Source organism: Colius striatus, chromosome 10 (genome assembly GCF_028858725.1).
Source record: "Colius striatus isolate bColStr4 chromosome 10, bColStr4.1.hap1, whole genome shotgun sequence".
In the NCBI taxonomy this organism is placed as follows: domain Eukaryota; kingdom Metazoa; phylum Chordata; class Aves; order Coliiformes; family Coliidae; genus Colius; species Colius striatus.
In genome coordinates this window covers 21,833,738-21,847,139 of record NC_084768.1, presented here as the reverse complement: position 1 = coordinate 21,847,139, position 13,402 = coordinate 21,833,738, and the positions used below count along the sequence as shown (strand labels likewise).

General features: G+C 37.5%; 1 protein-coding gene across 1 annotated transcript in view; it reads right to left on the bottom strand.

Moving 5' to 3' along the window:
* Positions 1–13,402, bottom strand: part of HMCN1 (hemicentin 1) — a 187,720-nt gene that overhangs the window by 135,242 nt on the left and 39,076 nt on the right. Inside the window, exons 5-6 of the mRNA XM_062003248.1 lie at positions 5,753–5,924; positions 3,976–4,082 (exon numbers count right to left, since the gene is read on the bottom strand). Of these exons, the coding sequence (XP_061859232.1) occupies positions 3,976–4,082; positions 5,753–5,924 (279 nt within the window). The remainder of the gene's footprint in view (positions 1–3,975; positions 4,083–5,752; positions 5,925–13,402) is intronic.

Below are 13,402 nucleotides of genomic sequence, written 5' to 3'. Positions count from 1 at the left end.
TGATTCTTCACTGCTTTTCCTCTCCTTTTATCCGTCACAGAGATGATCATTTAACTCCACACAGCAAGCAAGTTTGTGTCCTTTCTCTGCTTAAAATGCTACTGATAAACCACAGAAGGAAACAACAGCAGATAGCTTCTCACCCTTACCTCTCCCCCACTGACTCACCCCCATCACCTGTCTTTTCAACTGAAAAACAGGGCAGACAAGGCCTTTAACAAGAAATTAGATCCAACTACCTTCTGATGCATCTATCCTGGAGCTCATTCTTATTTGCAATCTGTTGGATGCCTCCCAAACTGCTCCAAAGAAACCTTTTAAGAGGAGTCAATAGGACAAGTCTTTCTGGGAGGGATGTATGCAAAAGCATAGTTATCACAGAATCCAGAATCGTGTAGGCTGGAAAATACCTCTAAGATCATTAAGTCAAACTGTTAATGGCCACCAATAAACCACTACAGTAGACCTGGAAGGAAAACTTACTTCTAAAATCCACATATATGGACAGATTTGATGTCCTCATACTGAAGTACCCGAGGGCGAGGGAAGGCCCCTGCAGCACAGCAGACAAGTGGATTTGATATGGTGCTCTTTCTATTACTCAAACCTTTGAAGACTTCACTAAGTACTGAAATTGCACTAATGCTTGTTGTGGATTAAGGAGAGATCTTCCTGGACTGATTCATCAGTATATTTAGTAGCAGCTAATCCTGTTAAGCTCACCACAGTTTGTTATCATAGAATCATAGAATGGTAGGGATTGGAAGGGACTTTTAGAGATCATCTAGTCCAACCCTCTGCAGAAGCAGGTCAACCTAGATAAGGTCACACAGGAACATGTCCAGGTGGGTCTGGAAGACCTCCAAGGAAGAAGCCTCCACAACTTCTTGGGGCAGCCTGTGCTAGGGCTCCCTCACCTGAACAGTGAAATAGTTTTTTGTTATATTTAAATGGAATTTTTTGTGTTCCAGCTTCATCCCATTACCCCTTGTCCTATTGCTAGATACATACTAAAATGACAACTTTTTGCATTTCCAGGTGACAAGTATCTATATAACCTCTTTGCACAAACTGAATTAAGACCTAAATTGCTCACAAAAGTTAATTAAAAAATTTCAACTATATTCAAGACATTTTTTTTTTAACCTATAGTATGTAAATTTGAATGTTTTATTCTCCACTGGACTGGAGACAGACTTATTCTGAGCTTAGAAAAAAAACCAAACACTTTAAAATTGAAAATCTTCCCTGCAGGAGCAGCCTGATGCTTTGGTCTGGACTAGTTAGTGTTGAGCTGAGCATGCTGACCCGGTTCCAGCTGAGCCATTTATCAGCTAGCACCACACTGAGTGCCAGCCTCAGCTTTAGGAGAGCTTATTAGCTCTGAAGGGTGTTATACATCAAGCCTCTAAGAGTAGCAAGCTCCTCTCAGGAATTCCTGGAATCCATAAGTTTAGGCAATGTAGTGCAGGTATACACAAATGGTTCCACAAGGCTCAGCTCACAGACAAAAAGACCTCAGCTTAGCAACAGCCATGAAGGGCCAAGAGAGATCATACAGGTCTTTGGCTTTTTCTGCACTCTATTCCTCTGTGTTGCAGAGCATTGAATGTTTACTAGACTGCATGCTTAACCTAAAAGACTTTCAACAAGCTACAAAGTTGAACACAAAGATACTGACTGTACCGAAAGTTTTCTCAGTACCCAATATGTTTGATGTAATTAGGTCCATCAGCACCCACACTTGGGTTTGGTTTTTTGGGTTTGTTTTGTTTTGTTTTTTTCAGACCACCAAGATATCTCTGTAGCAGGTTTTTCAGCAGTTCTGGTCCTGGAAGCATAGACAGACACTAAAACAATTCTCTATAATGTTATTGAGCTCAACATGCTTTTCTAATTCTAGTTCTGAAGCCATATCAATCCTTTCCTACTGTGCTGCATAGGGATTAATAATCTTTTTCAAACACCCTCTGCACATGTAGCACAGACAATACACAGCATGCATCCATCCAGCACACCTCATCATAAACTTGGCTATCAAGGTATCTTATACTTCTCCTTTAAAAATTCTTCAATTTCACCTCCAAAAATAACACTATTTCTGCTTTTACAATGGAATAGTTCAGTTGGAAGACCTATACCAGTATGATTGTTTCCACATTAATTTAGGAAAGTTGGGATCATGCTGCTTAACCAACATAAAGAAGTATACAGTAGTAAGACAAAGCATGAGTCAGTCTAGACCACAGTTACACAATAGAGGTGAGAAGATGATACAAAGACTTACAGTTAATTATACCTTCTTCTCACCTACTGTAAGCACACATGTCACAACATGCTGCCTGCCTCCTATGAACCAACTCAAGGTACAGATTCGACTTTATTTGTTAATCTGTCCACAAAACATAGTTAAATAGAATGATTTCTACATCAACAGGTCTTACAAAGATTTTAAGGTGTGGCAGTCAGGCGTCATTGTGAGCTAACACATTTCAAGTGTTCTGAAACATCAGCATCTATCCATAAAGACAATGCTGGAGCTAGTTCTTGAGTTTACATAAATACTATCTTGTCATAGCACAATCCTTAAAGTTTTAACATTCCATTGACATTTGGTGCAATTATCTTTTGAACAGTTGATTAAAATGATATAATGAACATGCTCTAAAATAAAATGATGAATACATACATTTCCCTAAGTCTAGCCATGTCCTCAGCTTCATCTTCCAGTTGACCACATTATAGTGGGAATGCTCTTGCTCATTCCTTGTCCCTATTACGGTTGCAGAGAAGTAGTATTTGGCCTGATACACTGTGTTAACTTGACTGCTAAATTAGGGGTTAAAGCCAGTCTTAGCAATACACTTTCTGTTCCTGATTTACACCTCTTTTATTCATATGTTTATCAACCTATAAACAGTAAAGATTTTGGCTACACTGGCTTCAATTCAGATCTCCCAGCTACATGTGGTGTAGTAACATGTTATAAGTGGTCTTGGAGGTTATTGCATTTCCACATCTTGTTCATCACATGCCTCAAACACTCACAGGAGCAGACGGCCCACAGCAAACATTTAAACTGAGAAAAGCCTGTAGAAGCATAGTTGTAAGAGGCCCTTTCACCACTAAGCCATTTGTTTCTGAAATGAAAGAACAAAATATGTTGGTGTCTTAACAGAGGAGCTGGTTGCTTGCTCTAACTCTCAGAACCATTAGGAAGAGTTGCTGTCCATCTTTTTCAGTGCATATTGGCTGTGCTTAGTGTAACGAGTCATCAGTCACACATGCACTGAACTTTCCTACAGATTGCTGTGGGAGCAGCAACCTTTGGCAGAGCGAACTTAATAAAAGGCTCATATTAAATTGCTACAGCCAGTACCAAGACCACCATTCAGCAATCTTAACAATCCTTTCTTTTTTAGTTATGTCAGCCATATGTCAGTTGCATTCAGCTAGTCATGTTGATGTTCTCAACATTTACAAATCCTTTAGGGTCCATTCTGTAACTGTATGTGCTAGGACAGCACTCACATGAACAAATTTATTTATATACTGTAATATTTAAGAGTATTAAAGAGTTTTAAATCAATGCATATTTATTTGTGAACCTGCTAATGAAATCTCTGGCCTGCAAAGTGCACAGGATCTCCTTCTCCCAGTCCTGAAAATCTGCTATACACAGCAAAGTCCCTCTGTTCCCACGCTCTACAGGTAGTAGCTCCTCACTAGACTCCAAAAATTTGGGTCTCACTTCCTTTATTTTCCATCCCCTAAGGATTTTACTTTAGATAGTAACATCTACTAAGTTATCATCTTGATAAGAATTTTATACTACTGCCTTCAGAATATGTAAAAAGATAGGTCAGAAAGGACATTGTAACACAAACTCATCTATGATAACTAGTGAGTAAATCATTCTACAATCCCCTTATAATCTATAGGGCAAGTCATACATGATTTCTACAATTACTTTACCTTAATTTTCCATGTTCCAGGCTCTGGATCTTTGACATTTACTACCTTTGCAGAGTTGTGGATATTTAGCAGTTCCTTCAGTCCTGACCCTTTATCGATCTGCTTGCCTAAAAAAACCAAAAGAGTAAACACAATATTGTTCTCTACTGATGTGATTTTGATACTTGACTTTTTCGCTACTTAGCAGCCATTAACATTTACAACTGTCAAAATTCCCTGTATTTGTTTGCCAGAATACTAGAAATGCTCATTTATTTTCACTCTTTTCATTCACTTGTGAAATTTAATACAGCCTGCAACAATACAGAGCTGTGGAAAACCTAGAAACTGTAAGCAAAACAAGTTCCCTTTACAGAAACACACTCAGCTCTCAGCAGAAGGAGGCAGTACAGAAACTCCCTTGAAGGAGAACTTAGGACAGATCTACCCTGACCTATCTGCCAGTTGTCAGCCCACTCACTCTTGCATCTTCTCAGACCTATTTCAATCAGGAAAAACCCTACAAGTAAAAGCACCGATAAGTCAGGTCCTCCTAGCAGAGGGGCATTACCACATGACTAAGGCAGGGGATGCATAGAAGATTCTCACAGGGAATTTCACCTGTTAGACATCAGAGAGATCAGCAGAAGACTATAAGTTTTCAAACCACACTATCTGTATAGCTATGCATACAAATATATGGATGGTTGTATGCAGGAACTGGTTCTCTGTAGAGGCATTTTGCTCCCTTAAAGCTGACTACAATGCACAACCAGCACTAAAAACATAACTGACCCTTTCAGATCACTGAAGGGAAGGGTGAAGTTGAGAATGGGAAGTCCCTAGCATCAATTTTTAAGAGCTTGTCAGACATGCCTCAACCAACTTCAGTGAAGCTATAAGGATTTAGATTCATACAGATGACCTATGAGAAAGGAAATGTTTAGATTGAGCCAAAGCTTCTGCTAAGCCTGACAGTTGCACCCAGGATCATGTGTTATTACAGTTTGAAGTGACACTCTGAGCAAATTTCTTTCCTGTAAACAAAGAAGAATGTCTCAGTGGAAGAGAGATCAGATTATATTCCAGGGAACCCATACTGTGCATAAAATATTTCCAAGACACTAAAACTTAATCTATATCCTTAGCCAAAAGTCATTCAGCAACTACAAAATATGATCTGAATTTATTTCTGTTGGACTGTTCCAGGTTCCTAAGGCATCAACATAGCAATGAACAGTATCTTCAATTACAAATTAGCATCCAAGTCAGTCATTGCCCTCCCCATCATACACTGTTTAGCTAAAGACGGACACAAGAGACAAGGTTTGATTCTAAATGTTCTCATAATTCAAAGACTTCAGACTTTGGTTTACCTTTCACCACATGAAAAATGACCATTCTGTATAAGCCTTAAATAATGGTTCAATGACTACATAAATACATGAAAAACGAAACAAAAGCATTCAGAAATTTGGAATGCAAGGATGCATAGTAAGAAACTAGATGGAAGTGAGATGAAGTAGTCAGATTAGGGAGGATTTCATTGCCTCTGAGTCACAAAAATGGAATACTGGGAAGAAGTTAAATATCAGAAATGCATCTATCCAAAGAACCTGTATTTTAAATATAAAATTAAATTTAAACTACTCTGAAATCCTGACACTATTATTCCAAGTGTGAAAGAGATTTGGGAATCACAAATTCAGCCTTCCCTATTGGAGACTACTAGTAGACACGATTTATCTATTTCATTCACGTTTTTTGCTATCACAAAAGACAGTATAAACTACTTCACCTAATGGATCATGGATTTCAATTGCTGGCGAAGGACCACTCAAGGACACTGTAACCTCTTTCAGACTTGGATCAAAAGGGATCTGCCAGGTATTTACAGCCATCGTTAAATGATCTGTAGACAAGAGATGCACTTTGGAGGCTTGAACTGCTTCTTCAACCCATTTTAACACCTAGAAGAGAAAACAACTGTTATTATACTGTCAACACTATTTGCTGTTGAAATACTTTCTGCTGAAATAGCATCTCTACTGTCTTGTAGAGATTCCACGTTTATTTCTATTATAATAGAAGATCACTACTTTCACACATGATCCTATTGCCTGATGACACCCAGCTACCACATCACCCTGCGAAAACACAGTGGCAAAGGACTTGCCTAATACAATTACCCAGTGCATCTATTTCAACAAAGATACACTGGAGACAGCACAAAAACCATTTCAGCTTGTATGAGGAACAGAGAAAAGCATAGGAACATAGCAAGAAAAGAAGACAGCATGCAAGTAATATACAAGAAAGAAAGCACCAACATTAAAGCAAAGGTATGCTTCCATTTCTACTGTTCAATGTAAGAATCAATACACACAGTATGACAAAAGAGATATTATGGAAAAGACCTACACTATGTTGTCTTACTAGTGCAATTATCAATTCATACACAGAATCTCAAGGGCTAGAAGGGATCTCAAAAGATCATCTAGTCCAACACCACTGCCAGAGCGGGAACATCTAGAGTAGGTCACACAGGAAGTGATATAGGACAATCATTTAACCAGACACTGTTGAGATCAAGGAGGTAAGCAGGGAAACATTTTCTCCCCCTGCCCAGCTGCAAGGACTAAACAAGCAACAAGCAGGAGCTTGGCTGGTAGCCAAGGCTAACCCAATCAAAAACCCAACCTTCTCCCCAAAACCACATGGCCTGTCAAAAATAAGTTGCACCCAGTTGATGTAGTATATCACAGCACTGCAGCTTTTTATTTTTAATCCCACTGAAGCAATATTGGTTTCATATAACATTATGAATATGGTTCACAGTTATACTGAACCATGATTTTAGGCTACAGTTAATCATAGCTACATTCAGAAAATCTTTTAAAGGAGCTTTCAATTATGCCAGTTCATCTGGTCAGCCCATAGCTGGAGGGCTCAAGATTAAGTCCTTAGCTCTAGGACCTCATTCAACACACTAGCCCCCCCAAAACCTCATTTCCTTGGCTTGTTGAGCATAATTTGCCTACTACTTCCATTTAAAAAATGGGTTAGACCATAGGATTCTGTACAAGATGACCTTGTGATAGAAATTAGATTCCAGCTTGTTTTAAGTAAAGGTGTACCTTTTCTTATATATTATACTATGAATGCCTAGCAACTTTTGTGCAAATGTGAAAGTATTTTAAGTAAGTGAAGGGCATCACTCCCAATGCATCTGAAATGCTGGGGGCATGTTCTTATGAATTATTATCCCACAAGGGTCTGCATAAGCAAGGTACATAGGCATGCTTTCAAAAGAATATATTAAAATCACAGTAAAATTAACTATAGTACTCAAAACCCCTGAAGTAATTTAACCCAAGACAGAAATGCAGTTTCTGCAACAGCTAGTGACACCAGCTATTCTGCAACTGCGTTTACTTTGGACAAGCCTGGAACAGGAATCATGGGGCTTCAAAAAGATCCAGCTCATTTCATTTTACCTTTAAAAGTTATACATTTGGGTCCAAAGATATTTCCAAAAGATATTTCAATCTGTTCTACTCACATATATTCATATGAGTACACCACTTTTGTACTAGATATATGGAAGAGTTTCCATTTCATTCCAGGACCTAGACTCCACAGGTAAGTTTTTAAACAGATTGTAAAATTTAATGAACCTACAGGAATTTTCAGAAGAAAGGAATTTTCCTCTCTAAACTCCTTTCAAGAGACTTAAGCAACATAAATTTAGTCATAAGGTAAAGCATCGTTGTTGGAAGCCTTGCCTATAAATATATACATATATACACATAAATATATGTATTGGAATCACATTGGTATTTATACACAAAATTATTTCTTATGCTCAGAAGGGTTAATATTACATGCCCAAAAATCTAGTAAAATAACATTGTAACATGATTTAACAGAGAGGAAAATGTGTTATTCCAATTATTTTTTTTTATTTTTGTATATTTTTTTAGAAAACAGTGAAGTTAGGTAACAGTTTTAGTTCCTGTGACACATTTTTGGGGTCTTCTAGTCATCACTACATCAGCCTAACATGCCTGCTCCTGAGCAGCAACCAGCAGGATAAATAGATACCCATCCAACACTCTTGGATCAGTTCTATATTTCTACTCTTGTGGCTGGAAAGAGTTAGAAGGCTCAAGCCTCCAGTGACTTAGTTCATGCTCCCTCATGAGAGAAGATTGTCTAGAATTTCACAGAATCAGTTTTCTATTAAAAGCATTATTTCACAGTGAAAATAAGCTAGAATAGAGACACAGATGAAAAGAAAATGTAATTCTACCTAGGTCAATCTGTAAGAGCTACTAAAGCTACTAAAGCTCTCCACATTGTAAACCAACAAAAGATACAGGTTCAAGATTGCTCTAAGCCATGCCTGCATAGACTGAGAAGGGAATTAAGTTTGTTACAATTACAGTCATAAAATTACTAATTGAGAACACATTTGATCTCAGTGATCCCGAAGCACTCGGGTGACCTTTGACAGTAACCACAAGAAAAATGCATCTTTAAATCAGATTCAATGACAGTATTCTAGCAGCTCTTAAACAGAAGATATAAAACAATGCTTAACAGCAGTCACGCTGACTGTAAAATGCACCTTGAGCCAGATTATCATCTTGCCAGTTGTTACTTCTTTGGGGTGCTCAGGGTGTATATGTTGGTTTGAACATACAGCTACTAATGTACAACAGAAAAATAGTACTGACATAACTGAAGACAAGAACATTTGCTATCACTAGATTCCTTCAGAAATCTCAGAAATTATTCTCTAATGCTATTTTTTTTCAAAAGACAGTAATAATGTCCTCCATTTCCATCCTCCTCCCTCTGCTTCTATCTCTGACTCTCATTTCACAAATAAGGATGTTCATTGGGAAACTATCCAAATCCTCTAGACAAACTTAAGGTTTGAGTTAGCATATAACTGTGATGTTAACACAGTGAATCTCCTTTCTTTAAAGCAGTGACATACATGGAAAGAAAAAAAAAAATCTACCACAAACCCCACACCTATTCTAACATTCCTTTGCTTTCAGAAGGCTTCAAAATGTCAGCTTCACATAAAAAAAAACCAAAACACCAACAGAAAACCAACAACCAAAACACAAAAAAAAACACCTCTGTCTTGGATTTTTAGATCAATTTAAACCAGCTGAGTTTAAATCAAGAGAATTTTCAACTGGATGGCTGAGTACACGCAAGTTTTGTGATCCCTGCTGGAACTACATAATTTGCAGGCAATGAAAACAAATACTGGGAATGTAGAAATATCTGAGCATTTACCAAGATCCAATCTGAGTCCAGAGAGAGACCAAGCCCACGTGTTTCGTTTTTAAATCTTTACCAAGTCAGCTTTTGTTATTGAAACAGTCTTCCAATATGCAAGAGCTTTCTAGACATCTTTACTCATTTCCTATAGCTTGAGAATTTAGCTGACAGAATAGATGTGAAGCTAAAAGACAAGTATTGCTATAGTTTCATCTCACTTGTATAACATGCGTTTCTAGAATACTACGTTCCCATCTGTGTATCTTACAATATGAGAACATTTTTCTCCTCTTGAAGCACATCATGAGGGTCTTTTGGCTCTGATTATCTTTTAGTATTAATGACACACACTGCATTCTATCTTCTCTCCTTATCTTTCTGTGCACATGAAGTGGAAGGTAAGTGGATTGAACTCTTCCACCCAGTATATCTTTAATAGCAGTTTGGTCTTCTTTCATTCCAGCAGCTAGGTAGTCAGATGAGGACATGAAAATAAATCACTACTAGGATTCTAAATAAGTACTTCCTATTTCTGTAGCTCCTACCATTTGTTGCACTGAAAAAAAAAGAGTAAAAAATATCAGAGTTTGCATCTTCTTACACTTTTGAAACCTTTGAGAAAAAGCAAGTAGTAGACTACAAAAAAGCGTAACATATCTGAAGAGCGAGCAGACACATTTTGACCTATTGTGAATACAAAGTAAAGGTGTCTGGCTCAAGATCTTCAGGAAAGTCCAACAACACTAAATATTAGGCATGGGCTTTCAAGCACATGTTCTGCCAACTATGGCTCACCTTGGGCACACGGTAATTTTTAGATCCTCCAGTTCCTGTAACCATATCCTATGTTGATGAGGGTTCTGTTCTCATTCTTGTATTTTTTAGCTTGTGCAATTACTTTGCATAACTGCCAAATTATGTTAGCCACACCACCTTAATGTTGTTATGTTCCTTAAGTAAAAGGGGAACAGTACCACATTTCTATCTCACAAGAGTATTATGTGAACAGACACAGCAATGAAGTACTTAAATACTACAGCAATTGCTGGAAACCTTAACTAAAATTCCAGTTTATTGTGTGCAGGCTGGTGATGACTCTCAGGCTACTTAGGGATTTTCTTACAGCAGAAATTGCCCTCACAATAAAATGTATCATCCCATGAAAGAATTATGTTGTGCAACCACCATTTCAGAAAAAAAAAAAAAAAAAAGGCAAGAACACTTTTCTTTTTAACTCAAGTAAATAGCACAAGTAGAAGCTACTGAGGGTCTTAAATTCAGAGTGGAAAGTGGCTTCAGTTTTTTAGAGGTTTGCAAGTTCAAAACTGAAAATGGAAGGCAAGAGAATGACCCAGCTGTCTTCTGTCTGCCAGTAACTTCCTTGTATAGTTACATTTTTCCCCAAAGTTCAATAGGCAATTCTGGGAGATCCATTTCCCAACCCTGTCATTCCAAAGAGGTTTGCAATACTGCTGTAACACTGGCTTGGAAGTATATTCCTTCCCACCCCCTGCTTTGGGACCCTTACAGAAAGCCCCCAAAACAACAGCAGCTTTTGTTGTTCTGCCAAAGTGTGACTTGATAAATATTATTAGAGGGGGAAGGGCAAATACAGAAATAATTTATAACACTTCTCCAGAGAATTTGTTCTTGCAACCTGCCCTGCTGTCAGGTCATTTCTTGGAATGCATACTGAAACCTGGAAAATCTATGGAGCATGGTCTCTATTCCCATTTGTTTATTGTGGGTGTCAAGAATATTTTTCAGTCAAAGCAACAGGATTTGAAGTTAACTGTTTCATTGCTAAAGTCTATGTAGATTCATACTTCCACCCAAAGATGAAAATATTCTCATAATGCTTTTAAATGCACATCTAAAAATATGACTGAAACAGGGCATGTGAAAATTATACTATGAAAATAAGTCATAAATTATACATGTAACTATACATAGGAAAAAAACCCACACAACTGAAAAGTTTCTTATTATTGAATCTGAAGCTCTTCAAAGTTAGGAAACAAGGATTAATCTTGCCTGCTTTCCACTGTCTTTAAAAATGTCTTTTTGCAGTTGCTTTATGACAGTCTTTATGTACATGATCACAGTGTGTTTCCCAGAGAATCCAAGTTGTATATACAACAGAGAAAGGACAGCTGTAACTATTCCCCCACTCCCTTTCTTTGTTTGGCTTTCACTGTATAATACAAATCTTCAGACTAGAAGCACACTCTCCAAGGCAGCATTCAGCTGCCTCTCCCATTCCTTCATTTTCTATGAAGATGGATTCTGACTGTTTGAGGAAGAGAAGACAAGGAATAGGGCCATATAAGAAACCTTAATTCTAAGCTGTAATTTTGAGCTTTTGACTTTGTCACCTTCATAATATTCTTACAAAGCAACAGGGAGGTCTTTAAAATTTTGCTTTATGTAACATCATCCAAACATGAGTGGGGTTCATACACACTACAGAATTTTAACTTGAGTTGTACAGGCATAATTCTTAGGTTGCCATCTTCTATGAAGACTAACAGCCATGAGATGCTTTCCCAGTGGGTTTTACGAGACTTTTGTTCACATTCCAGATCCATATGATCTGATGATTATTAACCTTCTGTACCTTCTGCACAAGAATGACCATTCTTTCTAACATTCTGTGCTATCAGTCTTGTTCTATACCTGTCTTCAGTCCCCTCCCAAACTCCTCTCATTTACAACGTCACTTTTTTCCACAGGCTTCTCACCCACGTTTCCAAACCCTTTTTTTTTTTTTTATAAACTGTGTCATCCACTCCCTTTTTGCACCAAAGCCAACATCATGTCTCCAGCCTCCTTCACAGCCATTCAGTTCCCCTCTCATCAATGTTCTGCATATGAAACATCCACTTCTACCTATTTCAAAAGCCAGTAAGAAAGCTGTATTTTTAAGCAGCCCAGGGAAAAATTTCCATTCTTATGGGAAGGTTAGAATAAGAAAAATCAAGTACAGGCTTTAATACTAAAAGAAATGGAAAACTACTGCTCGCTTGCTCAGTTCTTGTGAACTCACAGCTTTAGCCATACTGATCAGTCCAATTCAGCAGCCACAGTAATGACTCATTTTTACCATACTATCAAAATGACCTGGAGGCGTGATCTGAACCACCAATGACTAATTAATCTCCACTGTTTTTAAGCTGTACCAAATTCCTACTCTGCTTATCATCACAATTCATCTTAACACCAGTTCTGGCATCAGTACAAACCTTTAAGCATCAGAATAATTTGCAGGAATTTCCTTACAGTACTCTATTATGAGGGGGAAAAGTAAGTGTACTGTAATAGAACTTCAGTTCAAGACAGAATTAGTACATTCTGTAAAGATATGAGTAAAATCAGATATAGTTATGAAAATATAGAATATGTTCTTAACAGGAAAATTTAACCCATATTTGATGAGTATTCTCAATGCAATTTCATTTTGAGCAATTTTTTCCAAATTAAACCGTGAGTCTACAAAAGCAGACATGCAGTCTCACTGGAGCCGAGGAAATCTCACCCTCAAGAAACACATTCAAGACCAGAATTTAAATGCTCTGATAAAACAAGTATAACAACTTTTCCAAGACATTGGAGACAAACTGAGAATGTTACCATTCTTTGGATGGAAGAACATCCATTTTAGAACACATTCAGTAAAATGAAGATCTCAAAATTAGAGAGCAGTTTGAAAAACTTCAGCCTGAAGGCCACTTACTTTGTAGCTAAGTATGGCAGTAATCACAAGCTGTTAGAAGAATGAGAAGTTCAAAACCAAAATATGAACAGTAAACCTTTCCCTTTTAAGGACTCTGATCATTAAATACCTTTCTTCCCTTATGGTCCCAGAATCAGATTATTAGTCTGATTTTACCAAATATGGGCAAAAAAAAATTAACTCTTACTATTAGAAGCCTGTCATGGCTCTTGAGTACAGAGTTACCTCTGTAGATGATGGTACACCTGATAAATCGAATTAAGGAAAAGTCTATAATAATTCTAGATAATGAAACAAAACATCTGCCTTGGACTTCAAGAATACACTTATTAATCTAATGCATGGAAATCATTGTATTGTCAATATATGACCATCCTCTTGTACTGTTAAAAAGAGTTCCACCAGGAAATAAGT